Raw genomic sequence first — 20,101 nt, 5'->3', positions numbered from 1 at the left:
TTAGCATCACATGCCATGACAAAAGCTTTGTTTTATTATCTATTGCAATCTCGGGGGCAAGCTTAGAAAAGTTAGCATTGCAATTCAAAACCTGTTAAAGGTGATTTCTAGGGAGCTTACAGGTCCACATGACTGACAGGTTTCGACATTCCTCCTGTCAGGGTCATTCTGGTGAAAAGTCCTCCCTGCTCTGAGGAGTGGATGGGGATAAGTTGTCAACTGCGCTGTGAAGCCAATCAAACAACAACAACTACCGTATTTTTCACTCTATAAGATGCACCTTTTCCCTCCTAAAAAGTAAGGGGAAATGTGTGCGCGTCTTATGGAACGAATGCAGGCTGCACCTCTCGCTGTTCTGGCTTCTGGCTTAGCCCCTCGGTCCCTTCCCCCACCTCCTGGAAAAGCCCCCAAGAGCTGCGCAGAGCGTGTGTGCGGCTTTTTGGGGCTTTTCCCTGAGGAGGGAGAAGGGCAGCCCATCAGTGACGGGCTGCCCTTCTCCCTCCTCGGGGAAAAGCCTGCAAGCGCCGCATGCACGCATACAGGCTCTGCTCAGCGCTCCCTTTAAAGATTTTTTTTTTCTTGCATTCCCCCTCTAAAAACCAGGTGCGTCTTATGGTCGGGTGTGTCTTATGGGGCGAAAAATACGGTAGTCCTGGGAAATTTTACTATTGTCTGTGATGGCTATTAGCTCCATTCAAAAGGCACAGAAATGCAAGACTAATCAGTCTTGTTCCATTATTTAACTGTAGCAAGATGGGAATCCAGCTTTATTTTTAAAAAAATGAGGTTAGGGAAGAGAGGCTGGATCCTCTCTTTTTGCAGTCAATCAGTGAGTTCTATCATTTCAAAACACAAAAAATGAAGAAATAAAAGGGAGCAAGGAATCAAGCAAGGAGATAGTTACTTCCCTCTTTTTCTTCAATGGGATTCCTACTTCAGACTTAGCAAAACTTCTTTGCAAGATTGTTTGCATTTCTAATTAAAAGCCAAAGCTTGCAAATCAGCTGCCTTTGTGAAACAAATGTATTTTACAAGCCAAAACCTATGCAAGCACACTCCCAGTTTGCATAGGACTGCACTCTGAATTAAAGTAAGAAGAAGGGTGCAGAGGGAATTTTGACAGTGCTTTATAACTAGAATTTAGTAGATTATTCCATCTTACTCTTAAATTTTGAGATGACCTTTACTCAGCGTTTTCTGGGATTATGGAAGTATCAAGAAACTCTGACAATCCATGTAAGTAAGTTTCTTTTTAATCTGCCAAATTTTGCATTTCTCACCAGGCACAAGAGCAAAATTGTGTCAGCTTCTGATAGCGTGATTTTATCATATCATTTGCCATGCAGGCTACTGAAGAAGGAAGCAAATTACTATTCTGGGGACCTTAAATAAAGGAGATCAAGTACAAAAAGAATTTGTTTCTGATAAACTCCAGTGTAGCTTTGCTAAACCCCATAGGCAGAAAGTTTCAGTGATCCGGCTTAGTAACCGGGCTCTAGCACATGAAAACACATGCTACAAAGGAATTTAGCCTTTAAGTTACAACTAGACATCTTATTGAAAAACTGCTCCTTCTTCCTTCATTTTTGTAATGATATTTCTTAGTGGGAAAATTAAAATAAGCACTCTGCTGGCCAAATCTCAAGCTCTCGCTCAATTTGTGGCTGCACCAGCAATGTAAACATTGTTTGATATATGAAACAAACAAACAAAAAATCCTTCCAGTAGCACCTTAGAGACCAACTAAGTTTGTTATTGGTATGAGCTTTCATGTGCATGCACACTTCGTCAGATAGTGTGCATGCACACAAAAGCTCATACCAATAACAAACTTAGTCGGTCTCTAAGGTGCTACTGGAAGGAATTTTTTTTTATTTTGTTTCAACTACGGCAGACCAACACGGCTACCTACCTGTAACTTGATATATGAACTTATATACAAGATCTGAGTGAGGAACAAGTACTTGAAAAGTTTGAAAGCAGATGGGGAGGGGGAACTGTCAGAAGCTGTCAAATGAATCTCCCAGTAAAAGAAGAAAAGAAATTAAGGATTAACAGGAGATTTAAGAAGAATGAAGCGGCAACATGAGGAAGAAATGGACACATGTTTGCAACAGGAGTGGGAAACCTGATTTTTTAAAGAAGAAATTGTATTAAATTAAAATGATTTGGACTGATTTGTAATAATTTGGAAAACCAATGAAAGAAAGAAAAGAAATTCACCCTATGTAAACTGGAGTTACGCAACTTTACCAGACAACACCAGTGCTGATAAACACAATACAATAATGCATGTCATGATTTTGCTGTATTTTATGACATTTTGATTTTAAATTGCTGTCTGCAACTCTTGAGTTGCACGTAGAAGAGCAGGAATAAAAATCTCCTTCTGTATATAAATAAATTAGATTGTTGCACTAGCAGGGACTTCACAACCGGCAACCATAAGCAAACACTTGGCTACCAAGCCCAGCCACAACTTGTACCATCCAAGGGACCCAAACAACTGGTGAAATGAAATCAAAAACAAAGACACAAAGACAAGGTTGGTCAAGCAATTCAAGGCTCAAACTCATGAACAGTAAGTCAGGAACAAACCTTGATTATAGATTATTGTTTATCGATAAGGAAACAAACTGAAATCTTTGATTTGGACTAAAGCAGAGATTATGGTTTGTTTCATAATAATAATAATAATAAATTTTATTTATATCCCCCCCTCCCCAGCCGAAGCCGGGCTCAGGGCAGCTAACAACAATAAAAGAGTGCAACAGTCTAAAAACATTTCATTATAAAAATTAATTAAAATCAAATTGATGGCAACCATTAAGCTAAATTTCTGTGAAGATTGCCAAAGGAGGGAGTCAGGCTGCGCCCTGACCAAAGGCCTGGTGGAACAGCTCTGTCTTGCAGGCCCTGCAGAAAGATGTCAAGTCCCGCAGGGCCCTAGTCTCTTGTGACAGAGTGTTCCACCAGATTGGAGCCACAGCCGAAAAAGCCCTGGCTCTAGTTGAGGCCAGCCTAACCTCCCTGTGGCCCGGGATCTCCAAGATGTTTTTATTTGAAGACCATAAGGTCCTCCATGGGACATACCAGGCGAGGCGGTCCCATAGGTACGAGGGTCCTAAGCCATATAGGGCTTTAAAGGTTAAAACCAGCATCTTAAACCTGATCCTGTACTCCACCGGGAGCCAGTGCAGCTGGTATAGCACCGGGTGAATGTGATCTCACAGTGAAGACCCCGTAAGGAGTCTCGCCGCGGCATTCTGCACCTGCTGGAGTTTCTGGGTCAGTCTCAAGGGCAGCCCCACGTAGAGTGAGTTACAATAATCCAGTCTGGAGGTGACCGTCGCGTGGATCACAGTGGCTAGGTCAGGGCGAGAGAGGTAAGGAGCCAACTGCTTAGCTTGGCGGAGATGAAAAAATGCCGCCTTTGTTATAGCTGTAATCTGCGCCTCCATGGAGAGGGAGGTATCAAAGATTACACCCAAACTCTTAACGGACGGTGCTGGCACTAATTGCACCCCCGCAAGAGATGGGAGTTGCCCCCTCAATCCCATATCGTCCCGTCCCAGCCAGAGGACCTCTGTCTTCGAAGGATTTAACTTCAACCGGCTCCCATGTAACCATCCAGCCGCTTAAAGTGCTACTGTCCTACAAGTCATTGAAGCAGCTGCTAGAGGAGAACCCTTTACTGCAGATTTCTATGGGCCACCAAGCAAGGTGGGATAATCAAATCTCAGATAAATTGGATCAGTCAAGTATACTTGTTCTGGGACCCAGCGAAGCATCACTTCTACCCAACTCATCTGCAAGGGGCAGGTTAGCTGGGCTCTGATGCCACCCATAACCACATCTGCTCCCACAGAGATTCAAGAAGAACCTCCCATGCTGCCCCAATGTTCCAATTCAGGCCAGGCAAATTGCTTCAAACTATTGGCCCTCCAATGTGCGTCACATTGCAAGATCAGGCAGCACTGCTCTTCCTCAGTCCTCCCGCATGCAAGTTATTTTCAGCAGAAGTAGAAATGGGGCCATGTGCACAGCCTGGGGGCGAGTGGCTGACAAATAATGCGATGTGAGATGCAGGAAGGCCTCTGCCAAAAGCAGCTAAATTGCTTGACTATGTTGAAGCGCACTCTGGCACAGTAGTGGCAGCAGGAACGGAATGGAGAATAGTCCGTACCGCAGCCTCGGAGAATTAAGGAGTCCTGTTCAGGCATTCAATGAACATGGGGAGCAGGACCAGCATCACTTGGACCTGCCCATTACCTCCACAAGGGCCCTGTCTGTACACAGTTCTCCTAGTACACTGGGAAATGTATGGTCTTCCTGGATCACATGTGTGGATGTGTGCAGGCCTGGGCGATGTAGCGATACATTGCCGGAAACCGGTTTAAAGTTAAAATCATGAGCTGGCAGATGAAGTTGATGGACTATGCTGAAATGGCTAAAATGGCCAGCATGACTAAACCGGTTCTGGCGCAACAGGACATCATGACGGAAACCAGAGCACACAGAAATGCCATTTACCTTCCCACTGCAGCGGTACCTATTTATCTACTTGCACTGGTGTGCTTTTGAACTGCTAGATTGGCATTCTGTCTATAGGTAGGGCTGGCCCTGCCTCGCTACAGGCAGATACTTCTTTTCGTGAGCGAGATCTGGCATGGAAAGAGGCCATGCACTGATCCATCCAGAAAGGTCCTGAACTTACCAGAGGTTCAGAAAACCAACTTGCTCCATTCTGACAAACCTAAGTCTGGCCAGGAGGACAAACAATTTTCCTTATCCCGAGCACAGAAGATAGTGATCATGGCAAGCTACACTTAGGGTGTGTGAATGGATCCGCACGTAAGGAACTGTTATTATGTGCTTCGATATGTTGTCTTACAGGAATAAAAGTATTAGGAATAATGGACTCGGTTTCTTTCACTGATGCTTTTAACAGTTCAGCAATACGCTCAAGTAGACTCTTAGTGTTAACACCTCCATATAGCTATTTGGGCTTTTTAATAAAAAAATTTAGAAGACAGGCTGAATAATATTCTGTACTTTTCATAAACAGACCTGCTTCTGCCATGGAAATAGCTAGAAACCCCCCAAAGCAGGAAGGTTTCTGTAAAAACATATGAAACAACCCAACCTAATTCACTAGCACCAACCAGAAAAACAGCACGTTCACTCCCTTTGTTCTCTCACTTGTAGCTTCGGCAACTTAATTTTCCAGCACGAACGTTTCCCTCACTGTTGTTTTGTCACGCTTGAAATATATAATTAAGAGAGCAAATTTGCGCAGCAAGTTCGTTGGAAGAGCTCTGCGGTTCTGTTGGCAAAAAGACGGCAATTCGTGCAAACCCTAATGGAACACAAAGAGAGAAATTTGCTTTCCTTCAGGTTGGAAGGAAAAAAATAAGGTTGACGTCCCAAGGTGCTGGAAATGTTCAATCTATGATTAGCAGAAACATGACCTGAATCTCAACGGCTGCCTTTCACAATTACACAAGGTATCTAGACTGATGACTCACAAGGTGTTTGGCTACAGTTTGATGCCACACAAAAACCACTGCGTAGAGCATGGCAGAAATTGGTTGTGACGGTGCATAATTGCTCATTGTTGATCTGCCTGGGCTAATGACAGTGGGATATGAATGCCATGGACAGAAAACATTAGAAAAGCGCTTCTTCCAAAGTTGCCTCAAGTGGAGGAGAAGCCACCATAACATGCCTCCACACACTGGTCAAGTAACTCTTAGAAAAAACCCAGGACCACCACAAGGAGGTCCTTCTAGGAACCAGGCTAATGTTTGTGTGGGGAGAAAATGGCTCAGGAATGCCTCCCACATTAACTGAGGCAGGAAATTCTGACCAGGGCTTTTTTTCAGCCAGAACTCTCCGGAACTCAGTTACGGCACTTCTCAGATGGGCGCCATTGCCATTATAAGAGAATAAGGGAGGCGTTCATGGTGAGTTCTGGCACCTCTTTTTCTAGGAAAAAAGCACTGACTCTGATGTACTGGTGAAATGCAGGAAGTGGTTCTCCTATGCTGATTAACATAGGAACCAATTTCTGGGGGGGGGGGGAGCTCCCTTCAGGGCCCTCCAATAAAATATTTGAGGGTGCCACCCTCACCAAAGTTGATGGGCACTGCCACTCAAAAGATGTATCCGTGCCACATCTTGTGGTCAGTTTATATGGAGCCACCTGGCCCACCCACCGCATTGGTGCTCTGGCTGAGGTGATAAGGATTTACAAGTCCCACTGCCTCTGAAGAGAGCTTCAGGAAACACTGGGGACTGGAACTGGTCCAACATCGACAAAGCATTTCGTGAAAGTTCGCCGCAAGGTGGTGCTTAGGGGAAGGTGCTGATCTTGTGTGGGAAAGTGTGGCGTTTGTGCAGGTTATGCCGCCTCACGGCAGGCCAAAAACAAAAAATGGAAATACACTGGCAGAACAATCCTAAGGGCAGGCTGCAGGTCAGGGCAGAAGGGGTGGTTTGGTTTCAGAGTGGATGCTGTGGTTGTTTTCGCCACACCAGCAGAGAGAGGGTCTTGCATCAGCTCGCTCTCCAAGAAATGGGCCAGCTTTGTATCCATTGGCCCTGCTGTCACTGGTCCTGCTCCTCTTCTCCACCGTTTAGAGAGCCTTCTGCCAGCTACTGCTGGCAGCCATGCCAATATTAGCTTCCAAGGCCATCATAGTGTTCGAAACTCCCATTGTTCTAGGCGCATTTTGCGACAGGGAATTTCATTAGCATGAGCAGTTTCTGAGCTCCGGGCACAGTACTGCGCCTAAGATTTCAAATTAAAACTGTAGAGTGGAAGGAAAGGGGAAGCTTTTTCTGCCTCCCTACTTCCAGCTACTCTCTGGAGACTGGAGAATAGACCCTCTTAAGAATATTAGGGGGATGGGCAGGGGAAGGACTAGACCTTGTGAAAAATGAACGTAATATTTTAGCTGCAGTTCATTCATTTTCAGCTTTGTATTCTTGTTATAAAAAAGCATGCCTAGACATTCCGTTGTTGCACCCATAACCTAGGCTTAAGGTGCTATTCAGCTCCTAGCTTTCATACCGCAGTTTCTAACACTGTGTCTTCAGCCTATACATAATCTTGCCCACTATCACCATCAGGCGGCCAGGACTGCACTGCAACTCCTGCAATGTCAAAGCCACCTTTGAAATCTAGAGCTGTGTCTCAAAATCCTCCATCTTTCTTTTAAGGGAGCAAAATTGACAGAGTCAAAATTCTCCGGTGGAAGGAGATAATTCTCCAGGACTTTCTCAAAGGTGGGGTTGACTAAGAGCAGTAGCTTCTTCTAACTTACTGCTGGATTAGAATATTGACTCACAATGGATGTAACGAAAGCACAGAGCTATTGGGAAAGTTCAGGGTGCGTATGTGTTCGGGGTGGGAGGGCCTTTGAAGGAAAAAAATCCTACAGATGGTGGTTGCTTCAATGGAGGCACTAATCAAGGCTGTGCTAACTTCCTATACAGCTTTGCCAAAGGCATATCAGTCTGTGTTGTAGCAAAAACAAGGAATCTTATGGCACCTACTCTACTTTATCAAAGTATCGCATTGCATTGCCATCCTATATATACAGCTGGGGGTGGTGGGAAGCAGAAGCAGTAAGGAAGAGGGGTCATGAAACGGAAAAAAAAATGGGAAATTCTTTGTTCCTTACGGCTGTGCCTTTTCTTCCAGTGAAGTAACAACCTGTGCTTAAAAATTCCACAGTGCTTCATTGCGAAAGCAATTTTTCCACTCCAATCTTAGTACAGTGGTACCTCAAGTTAAGTACTTAATTTGTTCCGGAGGTCCGTACTTAACCTGAAACTGTTCTTAACCTGAAGCACCACTTTAGCTAATGGGACCTCCTGCTGCTGCCGCGCCGCCAAAGCCCAATTTCTGTTCTCATCCTGAAGCAAAGTTCTTAACCTGAAGCACTATTTCTGGGTTAGCGGAGTCTGTAACCTGAAGCGTATGTAACCTGAAGCGTATGTAACCTGAGGTACCACTGTATCAGGCCTCTCCTCAGGGGTACCTATAAGGTCACTCAAGAAGGAGCTTGAAACTCTTGTCAACAGCAAGCGTTCCACTGTCCGATAAATCCTTGAAGGGCAGAGATCACTTTGTACCTGATCATATTCAGTGTTTCCCAAACTTGGGTCTCCAGCTGTTTTTGGACTACAACTCCCATCATCCCTAGCTAGCAGGACCAGTGGTCAGGGATGGTGAGTGTTGTAGTCCTACGTCTGGAGAACTGAGGTTGAGAAAGGCTGGCCCAGACAATCATCTCTCCCGCCCATGTACAACATGTAGATTGCACCATGGAAAGCATAACTGAAAGGATCTGGTGGGTCAGGAATGGTCAGGGATAATGGGATCTGTGGTCCAAATACAGCTGGAGACCAACTTTGGGAAACCCTGATCTAGATGAATGTTGCTGCCCTATGCTTTATTATGTGCTTGCACATGTATGCAAAGGAAATAATTTGACCGTTTACTTTTATTTGGCATTGTAGGAAATGATATAAAAAGAAAGGATTGTAAATTATTTCTATATGCAATGACGGCAGCAGGAATATTATTGGCACAAAACTGGAAACAAGAAGAATTACCTACAAAAGAAGAATGGAGGATGAAACTGATGGACTATGCAGAACTAGATAAATTAACAGGAAGAATTCAAAATGTGTGGGACCAGAGATTCACAGAAGACTGGCATAAATTTACAGACTATTTGGAGAGTAATTGTGTGGATCATATTGCGCTCGTAGGTTTGCGAGAAGTTTTGTAAGGTGGACTATTTGAAATATTGCAAAAAAAAAGAAAAGGTAACGAGGGGGACTGTTAGTTAAGATAATTAAAGGCAATAGGAATTTAAGAAATGCAGAATAAGTGATAAGAACAGAAGACCATCAGAGGGGCTGATGGAAGTCCAAAAATATTGTATAAGATGCGAAGTTCTGTTGTATGAATGATAACTAATATGTAAAAATTAATAAAAATTATATATTTTTTTTTAAAAGCATGCTTTCTGATGGATTAAGCCCCTCTGAACACAGTGTGATCTATTTTGATTAACCAAGCATAGGATTGCACTGTGCATCCCGAACAGACGATGGTTGTTTTTACTTTGAAACACTTTAAAAAAGAAAAGAGCAGCAACTTGTTTAAATATTCACTTTATGTCCCTAAAACTGATCAAACTTCTCAGTATTTCTAGCTAGCAAAGTGCAACTGGGGGTGGGGGGGGGTGAGTGAGAGAACGGAAGAATCTTTTCCCTCTTTATTGAAGCACACTCTAGGTCAACGGTGTGAAACCTTTACAGCCTGGGGCCATCCTAGCACCTCTGAGAATCCCACGAGTCGAGTCGTGTAGGCGTCTGAGGCCACAGTCCTCTCTTAATATTGCTCCCATCAACTGGCATTCAGTGGCACACTGAATCTGAACAGAGATTGCCGGGTGGATGGGACGACTCCAGAGGAATGAAAAAAGACAGCTCCCTTGTAATGTGTGAAACTGACGACATGTGAAAAGCAGCTGGTGACTGCAAATGGTTGGCAAACTCTGCAAAATTCTGACCCATTCATTATGGTACGTGAGGAGCAACGGGAGCTCACCCCATTGAGGGGATTTGAACCGCTGACCTTCTGATCGGCAAGCCCAAGAGGCTCAGTATGTTTCCGAGCACAATTCAAAGTGTTGGTGCTGACCTTTAAAGCCCTAAACGGCCTCGGTCCTGGATACCTGAAGGAGCATCTCCACCCCCATCATTCACCTCCAAGGGCCTTCTGGTGGTTCCCTCACTGCAAGAAGTGGAGTTACAGGGAACCAGGCAGAGGGCCTTCTCAGTAGTCTCGCCATCCCTGTGGAACGCCGTCCCATCAGATGTCAAGAGAATAAACAACTATCTGACTTTTAGAAGACATCTGAAGGCAACCCTGTTTAGGGAAGATTTTAATGTTTGTTGTTTTATCGTGTTTTTAATATTCTGTTGGGAGCTGCCCAGTGTGGCTGGGGAAACCCAGTCAGATGGGCACGGTATTGAGAAGAAGAAGAAGAAGAAGAAGAAGAAGAAGAAGAAGAAGAAGAAGAAGAAGAAGTTGTTATTGTTGTTGTACCTGGTACATGAAGAAGTATCACTGACTCTGAATATTGTGCCCCCCCCTTTGCGAACACCCCTAACCCATACAAATAATCTGAACTGTTAGGAAATGAAGATATGAGATTCTGGAGGGCCTGCCCCTGGTTCTTGCCCCACGGGAAGATTTGGGCCTAAATATGAATCATTTTAGCAAGCGTGGCAGGAGGCACAACACATTCCTGGCTCCCGTAAGAGTCGCGAGGTCACAAGCAACACTTGCTGCCTACTATGCAAGGGAGTGTTTGGCGCAACACCCTCTTTTCATAGTGCAAGTGTGGAGGAGGTGTATTCATAGTGACAACAGAAGCGTTACAGGAAGCTGAGGAAAGGCAATGCAAAATGTTGCATTGCCAACAATGCATCCTTTATGAAAAATTGCTGGGTTGTAAGAACTCAGATTACCTTTTTTCGCTACATAACGGCACTTTCAGAGATTCAGTAGCAAACTCCCAGTGAAAAGGCTCACGGCTTGATTAACTTTGTGTTCCCTTTGGGTGTAACCGAACCCGTGTGAGGCACATTTAAGTTGTGTTGATTTGAACAGGAAAGCACAATCTTCACTCTGTGACTTTAGTTTCGAAGGACTGCTTGTTGTTTTTCCAGATGTGCTGTCTTTCCAAAGGAAACCCAGATTAAAATCCCCATTTGCTATGAAGGTCACAGGGTGATCGTGGGTGCTATCTGTCAGCTTAATTTATCCCTTTACAAAACTGGCAGAATTTTTATTATGAAAGCGCGTATTCTGGGGAGAATGCTTTCAATGCTCCCTCCCCTTCATCTCTCCAGCTTCATATTGGATGAGTAAGTGCATCGTTCTCATGCATACCATGTACACAACTACAAAACGATATGGGCAGAGGTAAATGTAAAGGACCCCTGGACAGCTAAGGCCAGTCAAAGGCGACTAGGGGGTTGCAGTACTCATCTAGCTTTCAAGCCGAGGGAACCGGCATTTGTCCACAGACAGCTTCCTGGGTTATGTGGCCAACATGACTAAACCACTTCTGGCGCAACAAAACACCGTGACGGAAACCAGAGCGCACGGAAATGCCATTTACTTTCCCGCTGCAAAGGTACCTATTTATCGACTTGCACTGGTGTGCTTTCGAATTGCTAGGTTGGCAGGAGCTAGGACAGAGCAACAGGAGCTCACCCCGTTGGGGGATTCGAACCGCCGACAATCTGATCGGCAAGCCCAAGAGGCTCAGTGGTTTAGACCACAGCGCCACCTGCATCCCTATATGGGAAGAGACAGCTATGTGAGTCGATGGGAGATGTATCTTGCCTAGTAATGGGCAGTGATGCTCTCCTAGCTTCCCAACATAATGGGGCGCTGGCGTCTACCAAGAGGGAGAAGAGCTGGGCGTTGGACCATTGGACCGGCAGCTGTAGCTGCCTGCACCTCATCCACTCCCACTCTCATTAAGCATCAGCAGCCCAGTATGTTGGGAAACTGGGAAAGGAACCAAACCAAACCCATGTCATCTCACCAGCTACTACTGATCTTGCCATAAAGATGGGAGTTGAGTTTTAGAGCCACTGTCTAGAGCAGGGATGGGGAACCTGAAACTGTCTAGACGTTGTAACTCAGCCCCACCCGCCATTTGTGGAACTCAGCTACATTAGTCAAGAAACAGTGTTTTGAATGCGTTATAAACATGCAACACCAGATGGCACCAGAGAGCAAAAAAAAAAAAAAGATAAGGGGTTTTCCATAGCGTTTTTTTTCTTTTGTTATAACAATTAAATTTCTGAGTTATTTATAGCTGTAGATCCACCCATGATCAGGGATAATGGACACATCTGGGAGGGACATAGGTCTATTCTTGGTCTAGAGCTCCAGTCCTATTCTGTGTTCCTATTACCTACTGAAAGGGCAACTTGCACAAAGGCCATAAATTTAATGTGTGATATTTTATTTTTTAAAAAATATTCATTTGAAACACTGTCAATCAGCCGGTGGGTAGGTAAGTATTTTTTTAAAAAGCTTACAAGGGATTCTGCACATCCCACACATCCAACTTGGCATTTGAGGAGGGGGACAAGTTGTTGAAATTATGCATTACAGAAATATTTTGAAGACAGACAAAATGCTTATTGGTCTGGTTTAGTCTATGCAAGGACATGGACTGCTATCAAACAATGTGAAAAAGAAGCCCACAAGGTCACTGAGTGGCCTTCAGCAAACCGTTTAAAAGAATGGATTGGCATAAAGACTCATATACAAAGCTCTATGGAGTGCAGCTTCAGGGATATTTGAAGAGAAGACACAACAAGTGATAAGATGCATGTGTAGAAAGGTCAGATCCTACATACCCCCATGAGTAGTTGTTAACATTAAATAGAGTTTATTAAATGTTTAAGCAAGTGTCTAAAGATAAGTTCAGATAAAGTTCCAGCAACCTCCCCCTGAGATGTTTGCAAGCATTAATTGCTGACAGTCTATCAAACGTTATCATGAACCTCAGAAAAACAGTCCCAACTATATCTCTAATCCATGACACAGAACCAAGTGTTTATCATAGCTCTCATTTCCAGTTCTCAAAGCAGTCAGGGGAAAATGGTTAGAAGTCGTAAGATTGGCAGCTAAGCTTGGTCTCTTCTTTGTGGTCTTCAGGGGCCTACCAAAAAATTCAGGAACATGGTTCTCCATAAGCTGCAATATTACCACCCTCTCAGGAGTACAGTAGCTTTCTGAGGCTAATCTTATTTAGAGTCTCCTAGGGGAACCTTATTTCAGCCAAGCTATCCTTGATTGCCCTGTCATAACGCACTTCACTGCAAAACTCTGGTCTAACTTCAAATTTGCTCCTAGCATTTCCTCAGGTTTTCTTCCACTGCAGTCAAATGTCGCAACTCCAACTGAGATCTTTGGTTACAATTAAGTGTAACCAAATAGTCTTATCGGTCTTCCGTGATGGTCCGTGTTAAATCTGTTGCGGCAAAGCAACAGAGAGTCTGCTGGCAACCTAAAGACGGACAGAACTAAACAGTATCTGCTTTTATTTTACGTCACATTTGTTATTATTCTTTGTTATGTTATAAATAAATATATGTAAATAATTGTAACCATAAAGAAGATGAACCCATTTTATTACCATGTAAGATTTTGCCAGTCAGGGCCGACATCAACAGTTCATTTTTCAACAAGTCGCTTTGTCTTTAAGATGCCACAAAGCTCTTTGTATCTGATGCAACAGACTAACTCTGGGGAGTTTGCTACCATGACTGGGTCATGCTGCTTGGGGCTTATGGGAAATTGAGGCCCCCAGAACACTGAGATAGCCACAGGTATAAGGGTTCTCTATTTCAGTGTTTCCCACACTTGGGCCTCTAGCTGTTTTTGGACTACAACTGCCATCATCCCTAGCTAGCAAGACCAGTGGTCAGGGATGATGGGAATTAGAGTCCAAAAACAGCTGTAGACCCAAGTCTGGGAAACACTGAAACAGATAATTATAAAACCTGGATTTTCCACCTAGCGCTATATGCATGTGAGCCTCAATATGACGGCAGGATATCATAGCTCAAACAATTTTTAACAGGCGATAGCCTCAATGTAGAGAATTGATAGTTTTGTGCTTCCCACTTTAAAAAATAAAATAAGAGGAGATGTGCATTTCAATAATGGCAGGAGAGTAATAATAATAATAATTTATTATTTCTACCCCGCCCATCTGGCTGGGTTTCCCCAGCCACTCTGGGCGGCTTCCACAGAAACCAAAAATACAGTAAAATCACACATTAAAAACTTCCCTGAACAGGGCTGCCTTAAGATGTCTTCTGAATGTCAGGTAGTTGTTTATCGCTTTGACATCTAATGGGAGGGCGTTCCACAGGGCGGGCGCCACTACCGAGAAGGTCCTCTGCCTGGTTCCCTGTAGCTTTGCTTCTCGCAATGAGGGAACCGCCAGAAGGCCCTCGGCGCTGGATCTCAGCGTCCGGGCAGAACGATAGGGGTGGAGACGCTCCTTCAGGTATACTGGGCCGAGGCCGTTTAGGGCTTTAAAGGTCAGCACCATCACTTTGAATTGTGCTCGGAAACGTACTGGGAGCCAATGTAGGTCTTTCAAGATCGGTGTTATGTGGTCTCGGCGGCTGCTCCCAGTCACCAGTCTAGCTGCCTCATCCTGGATTAGTTGTAGTTTCTGGGTCACCTTCAAAGGTAGCCCCACGTAGAGCGCATTGCAGTAGTCCAAGCGGGAGATAGAGCATGCACCACTCTGGCGAGACAGTCCGCGGGCAGGTAGGGTCTCAGCCTGCGTACCAGGTGGAGTTGGTAGACAGCTGCCCTGGATACAGAATTGACCTGCGCCTCCATGGACAGCTGTGAGTCCAAAATGACTCCCAGGCTGCACACCTGGTCCTTCAGGGGCACAGTTACCCCATTCAGGACCAGGGAGTCCTCCACACCTGCCCGCCCCCTGTCCCCCAAAAACAGTACTTCTGTCTTGTCAGGATTCAACCTCAATCCATTAGCCGCCATCCATCCTCCAACCGCCTCCAGGCACTCACACAGGACCTTCACCGCCTTCACTGGTTCTGATTTGAAAGAGAGGTAGAGCTGGGTATCATCTGCATATTGATGGACACCCAGTCCAAACCCCCTGATGATCTCTCCCCGCGGCTTCATATAGATGTTAAAAAGCATGGGGGAGAGGACGGAACCCTGAGGCACCCCACAAGTGAGGGTCCAGGGGTCTGAACACTCATCCCCCACCACCACTTTCTGAACACGGCCCAGGAGGAAGGAGCGAAACCACTGTATAACAGTGTCCCCAGCTCCCAGCCCCTCTAGATGGTCCAGAAGGATGTTATGGTCGATTGTATCAAAGGCCGCTGAGAGATCCAGCAGAACTAGGAAACAGCTCTCACCTTTGTCCCTAGCTCGCCGGAGATCATCAACCAGCGTGACCAAAGCAGTTTCAGTCCCATGATGAGGCCTGAATCCCGATTGGAAGGGATCCAAATGGTCCGCATCCTCCAGGCGTGCCTGGAGTTGTTCAGCAACCACTCGCTCAATCGCCTTGCCCAAGAATGGAAAATTTGAGACTGGGCGATAGTTGGCCATACTGGCCGGGTCTAAAGATGGTTTTTTAAGAAGCGGTTTAATGACCGCCTCTTTCAGCGGATCTGGGAATCTTCCCTCACAGAGGGAAGCATTCACCACCCCGCAGAGCCCATCGCCCAGCCCTTCCCGGCTTGCTTTTATTAGCCAGGATGGGCAAGGATCAAGGAGACAGGTGGTTGGTTTCACGCGTCCAAGCAGCCTGTCCACATCCTCGGGGGTAACGGATTGAAATTGATTCCATGCAACTTGACCAGACAGAGCTCCAGCACTCTCCTGCCCCAGCCCTGCTCCCACGGTGGTGTCTAGCTCCTTCCGAATATGAGTGATTTTATCTGCAAAAAACTTTGCAAAATCGTTGCAGGAGATCTTGGGATCTTTACAAGGCCCCGGTGGTAAAGGTGGTTCTGTTAAATTGCGGACCACCTGAAAGAGTCTCCTGCTACTATTTTCTGCAGATGCAATAGAGGCGGTGAAGAAAGTCTTCTTCGCCGTCGCTATCGCCACTTGGTAGGCTCGACGTTGAGCTCTAACCTGTGTCCGGTCAGATTCGGAGTGAGTTTTCTGCCACCGGCGCTCTAGCCGTCTCAACGATTGTTTCATCGCCCTCAGCTCCGAAGAAAACCACGGGGCTGTCCGGGCTCCATGCAATCGGAGTGAACAAACCTGAGGAATAGGGAGGCAACAAAGCATTCCCAAAATGGGGGAAGATGTGTTGCGTGTGTCTTGTCACCACTTCAAAACCAAAAGGGCACAACACAAGTTTAGCACAGCTGCTAAAGAAATTGAAATCCAACACACAAAGGTCACAAAACGGCACAGCGCGTGCAGATGCCAACTTTTGTCACTCATCACAAATGATGTCCAAAGTGCTCTTGAAGAAGTGCTAATGTCAGCTGGGCACATTGGCTGAGGAGATCACCGTGTTAACTCTTAGAAGAAAAAGGGCATAAGACAGGAGAACCACAGGAAGACAATTCCCTTCCGGAAAACCAAATGTTGCTAGGGCAGAGCTTTCCAAACTGTGTGTTGTGACACATTAGTGTGTCAGCTGCAGTGCATGAATGCTCGCCATGCTCCTTCCGGGGCTGGAAAACAGTTACTTTAAAAGAAAAGGTAAAAAAAGGTAAAGGACCCCTGGATGGTTAAATCCAGTCAAAGGCGACTATGGGGTTGCGGCGCTCATCTCGCTTTCAGGCTGAGGGAGCCGGCATTTATCCACAGACAGCTTTCTGGGTCATGTGGCCAGCATGACTAAACCGCTTCTGGCACAATGAGACATCGTGATGGAAACCAGAGCACACGGAAACACTGTTTACCTTCCCGCACAGCAGTACCTATTTATCTACTTGCACTGGTGTGCTTTCGAACTGCTAGGTTGGCAGGAGCTGGGACAGAGGAACAGGAGCTCACCCCGTCGCGGGGATTTGAACTGCCGACCTTCTGATCGGCAAGGTATTCAGTCACACCTTGCAGTGTCACATTTAGAGTCGCCATGCAGAAAGAAAGGAAGAAAAAGACAACTTACCTTTACATAAAGCTGTTGGAACTCCTCAAGGTTCAGTCTCCCACTAGGGCAATCCTTTAGAAACCCTTTGTACCACTGTTTGAGTTCATGCTCATTAAACTCTGTGCTTTTCACCAGATCCTCCATTACTTCAGGAGCCAGTTTGCTATTCTGTTTCCCCATTATGCCTGCAAAAGGCAAAAGAGAAAGCAAAAAAGATCAGTTCTCCATCCCAAGGGCTGCCCAAGATGGTTCACATTAAGTCATCGGCATTGTTTTGGAGTTCAATACAACTGAACAGAATTGGAATACCTTTTCTCTAAGCTACCTTTGGAATCAATCCCACGGTTGTTTTTATCTCCACATGTGGTGATGGGCAGGCATACAAATGCCTCCCACTCCTTGGGAAAGGAAATCTGCGCCATGCTGTGAAAAATCAGCAGAGTGGGCGAGATCCTGGCACCAACACTTTCCTGTCACTTTTGCAGTCAGTTGGTGTGCCCGGTAGTCAGAGATACCGTTGTGCTACTATCTGATTCTGACTGCATACATAGTTTGCCTTGAACAGTTGCAAGTGTTTAGTTATAATATATAATACCAAAGTGCCTCTATATGTGTTGACTTTCACTCCTCCATCAAAACAATCATATTAATAAGGCAGCTACTTCCTCCAGCTTGTCCCATTCCAAATGGCCTGGCACCTTCAACTAGGCTTTTATGTATGTATATAAGCCAAGAATCTCTTGAAATGTCAGTGCTAATTTACAATAGTTTTTCATATATGAGCCTTCCTTAAAAATCCTAAAAAGGGGGAGGGAGCTGTAATCTTCTGGACTCATTCCCTTGTATTTGTTTGTTCAGTAAAACTGAGCTATTATCTGCCTTGTTCTACTTGATACAGAGAATTCTGCAATAATCCTTAATCCTAATTATACCCCTTCAGCCTTCATCTTCTTCCCAAAAGCTACTTCTTTTATTAGCAAAACTACATTGTTAATTACAATCCAAACTACGTACAACACTTCTGAACAGCTATCAAGTGTAAATCAAGGGCTTTTGGCTGTAGATCTAATTAACAAGAGTAAGAAAACGGTAATTCGTGGATTATCTAGTTTGCCACAAAACGGATCCCAACATCTTCCAAGGCTTTGCCAGATGCCAAAATGCTGCCCATTCCCCAGATGTGTCGAAGAAAATCGGGACGGATGGCAGCCCTGCCTATGAGCAACATCCTCATTTATATTAGGGAAGTGTGTTTAGCTTCAGCCCCAAACCTGCTAATAAAACAAAGGAGGAGTTCAATCCAACATCATTCCAATCAATGGGAATTTTGGAACTGGTTTCAATAGAGTTAGGCTTTGGAACTTAAGAGGCCCGCTCTGTTGACACTGCATGGACCTGTTGCGTGGCGAGTTCCCGCCTCCCACCAGTAGGAATAACGACACGTGACAATTATTTTAGGTTAATGGGCTAAAATTGGCCACAACTTTATTGGTTGCAGGTAAAGAGCGGTATTGGCTTAGGCATTGGTCCTATCCGACTATCTGGCTTCAGCCTGTTTGCTTGAAGACCGGGAAGGGTTACCACCAGCAGGGGGAGCCCTGCTGATGCACATTTTCGCCTACGAGGTAGGCGAAAAACCAAATGGCCGGTGCCAATTTGCCAGGTAGGGCTGCCGTCCGTCCCATTTTCTTGAACACATCCAGGAAATGGGCAGCATTTTGGCATCTGGCAAAGCCTTGGAAGATGTTGGGATCCGTTTTGTGGCAAACTAGATAATCCATGAATTACCGTTTTCTTACTCTTGTTAATTAGATCCACAGCCAAAATTCCTACCAGGCCCCTTAACAGCGACCAACCGAGGTCCATAGCAAGGTCAGAAGGGGAACCTTGAAGGGCGAGTGGGTGGGAAACCTAAGAAGCTGAGAGGCCAAAGAGGGAGATCCCGGGCCGCGCTTGCCTTAAATGAGGCAAGCCACACCCCCTGAGCCAGCCGATTGGCTGGCCAGGGGATGATGCGGCCCGAGGATTCCCCTGATCGCGCGGGGCTGGAAGCCAGCCTCCGCGCGTGTTGGGGGCGTGAAGCCCGCAACACCACCTCCTCCCGAGCTCAGAAGTGGCTTTGTCTTACACCAACTTTCTAAGCCAAACTGAACATCCCAGCTGAGCACATCTGCTTAGAGGTGCGGATCATAGCAGCGGAGATAAACCGTTCTGCATTGTTTTGTAATGTTTCTGGCACCATCTTTCCTAGTTGTGAATCTGAGAGGTTACCCACCCTATATTAGTCATAGAGACCCAGCCATAAAAACCTGCCTGCATTGTAACTGGATGGAACTACCCAACCAGTTGACCCTGCGTTTTGCAACATCAACAGAGAGGAAATGGGCCAGATATGTGCAGAATCCTGTGCAGGGCGATAATAGGCCAATTTCCGTGTTATTTTTCATGAGTAAGTTTTAACAAATCCCCTGCTGCGCCCTGGTAATAACTGCAACTCCTGACAAACCTCTGCATTGTTCCTTTCTTCTCGGGCTTCTTTCGACACTGCCTTTCGTCTTAGTCATGTCAGCAGGAAAAGCAGAGGGAAGCAGCAGAAAGCTGTCAAATCCCTGTCACGTGTTTCACCCTTTCATATATAATTCTTGGTTCACAGTAGGGGGAGAGATTAATGTAAAACTTCATCCTCGCCCTCATGCTGACGGAGCAAAATCTCGCCCGCAAAATAAAATAAAATGGCTGAATAGAACAGTTGCCAGAACGTTCCATGAAGATTGAGCGTTAACAGGCTCCCAACCGGAGAAAGCAACAGAAATCTTAAACGGCGCACCAACCAAAGCTATCATCAGGAACTCCTTGCAAGGTTATGCTATTCACAGGGGATATAAAGAACTTTAGCATGTATTTAGAGAACGTCTGCACCACAAAATACAAAGTAACACACCCACAAGATTATTAATTGGAAAGAAATCTACTGTTTCCTTCTTTCTCATTGACAAGAAGCAATTAGTTAATTTAATCAACTTATACACCAAAGTTTCCCAAACTTGGGTCTCCAGTTGGACTACAACTCCCATTATCCCTAGCTTGCAGGATCAGTGGTCAGGGATGGTGGGAATTGTAGTACAACAGAAGCTGGAGACCTAAGTTTGGGAATCCCTGTTATAGACTGACACAGACAGAATGAAAACTGTAAAATCGCAAGTCTAGAATGTAAAGCAAATGAAAAAACCCACCATCGACAAAAAGGCAGAATCAGAATACTAAAACAAAATACGAAGCAGAGCAACCTAAATATAAACAGTCAAGGAACGCCTGAACAAACCAGTATATTTTTAATGGGTGTTGAAAACACACCACGGATTATGCCT

General features: G+C 45.3%; 1 protein-coding gene and 1 long non-coding RNA gene across 2 annotated transcripts in view; both read right to left on the bottom strand.

Moving 5' to 3' along the window:
• VSNL1 (visinin like 1) overlaps window positions 1–20,101 on the bottom strand; it is a 107,008-nt gene that overhangs the window by 34,736 nt on the left and 52,171 nt on the right. Inside the window, exon 2 of the mRNA XM_080999404.1 lies at window positions 16,752–16,918. Within this exon, the coding sequence (XP_080855530.1) occupies window positions 16,752–16,913 (162 nt within the window). The 5' untranslated portion in view covers window positions 16,914–16,918. The remainder of the gene's footprint in view (window positions 1–16,751; window positions 16,919–20,101) is intronic.
• Window positions 1–20,101, bottom strand: part of LOC308473762 — a 136,382-nt gene that overhangs the window by 102,659 nt on the left and 13,622 nt on the right. The window lies entirely within an intron of this gene.

This window comes from Podarcis pityusensis (assembly GCF_964106645.2).
Source record: "Podarcis pityusensis genome assembly, chromosome: 3".
NCBI classification, from domain to species: Eukaryota; Metazoa; Chordata; class Lepidosauria; order Squamata; family Lacertidae; genus Podarcis; species Podarcis pityusensis.
Note: the sequence above shows the minus strand (reverse complement) of the source record. Positions and strands in the feature narration are given on the sequence as shown.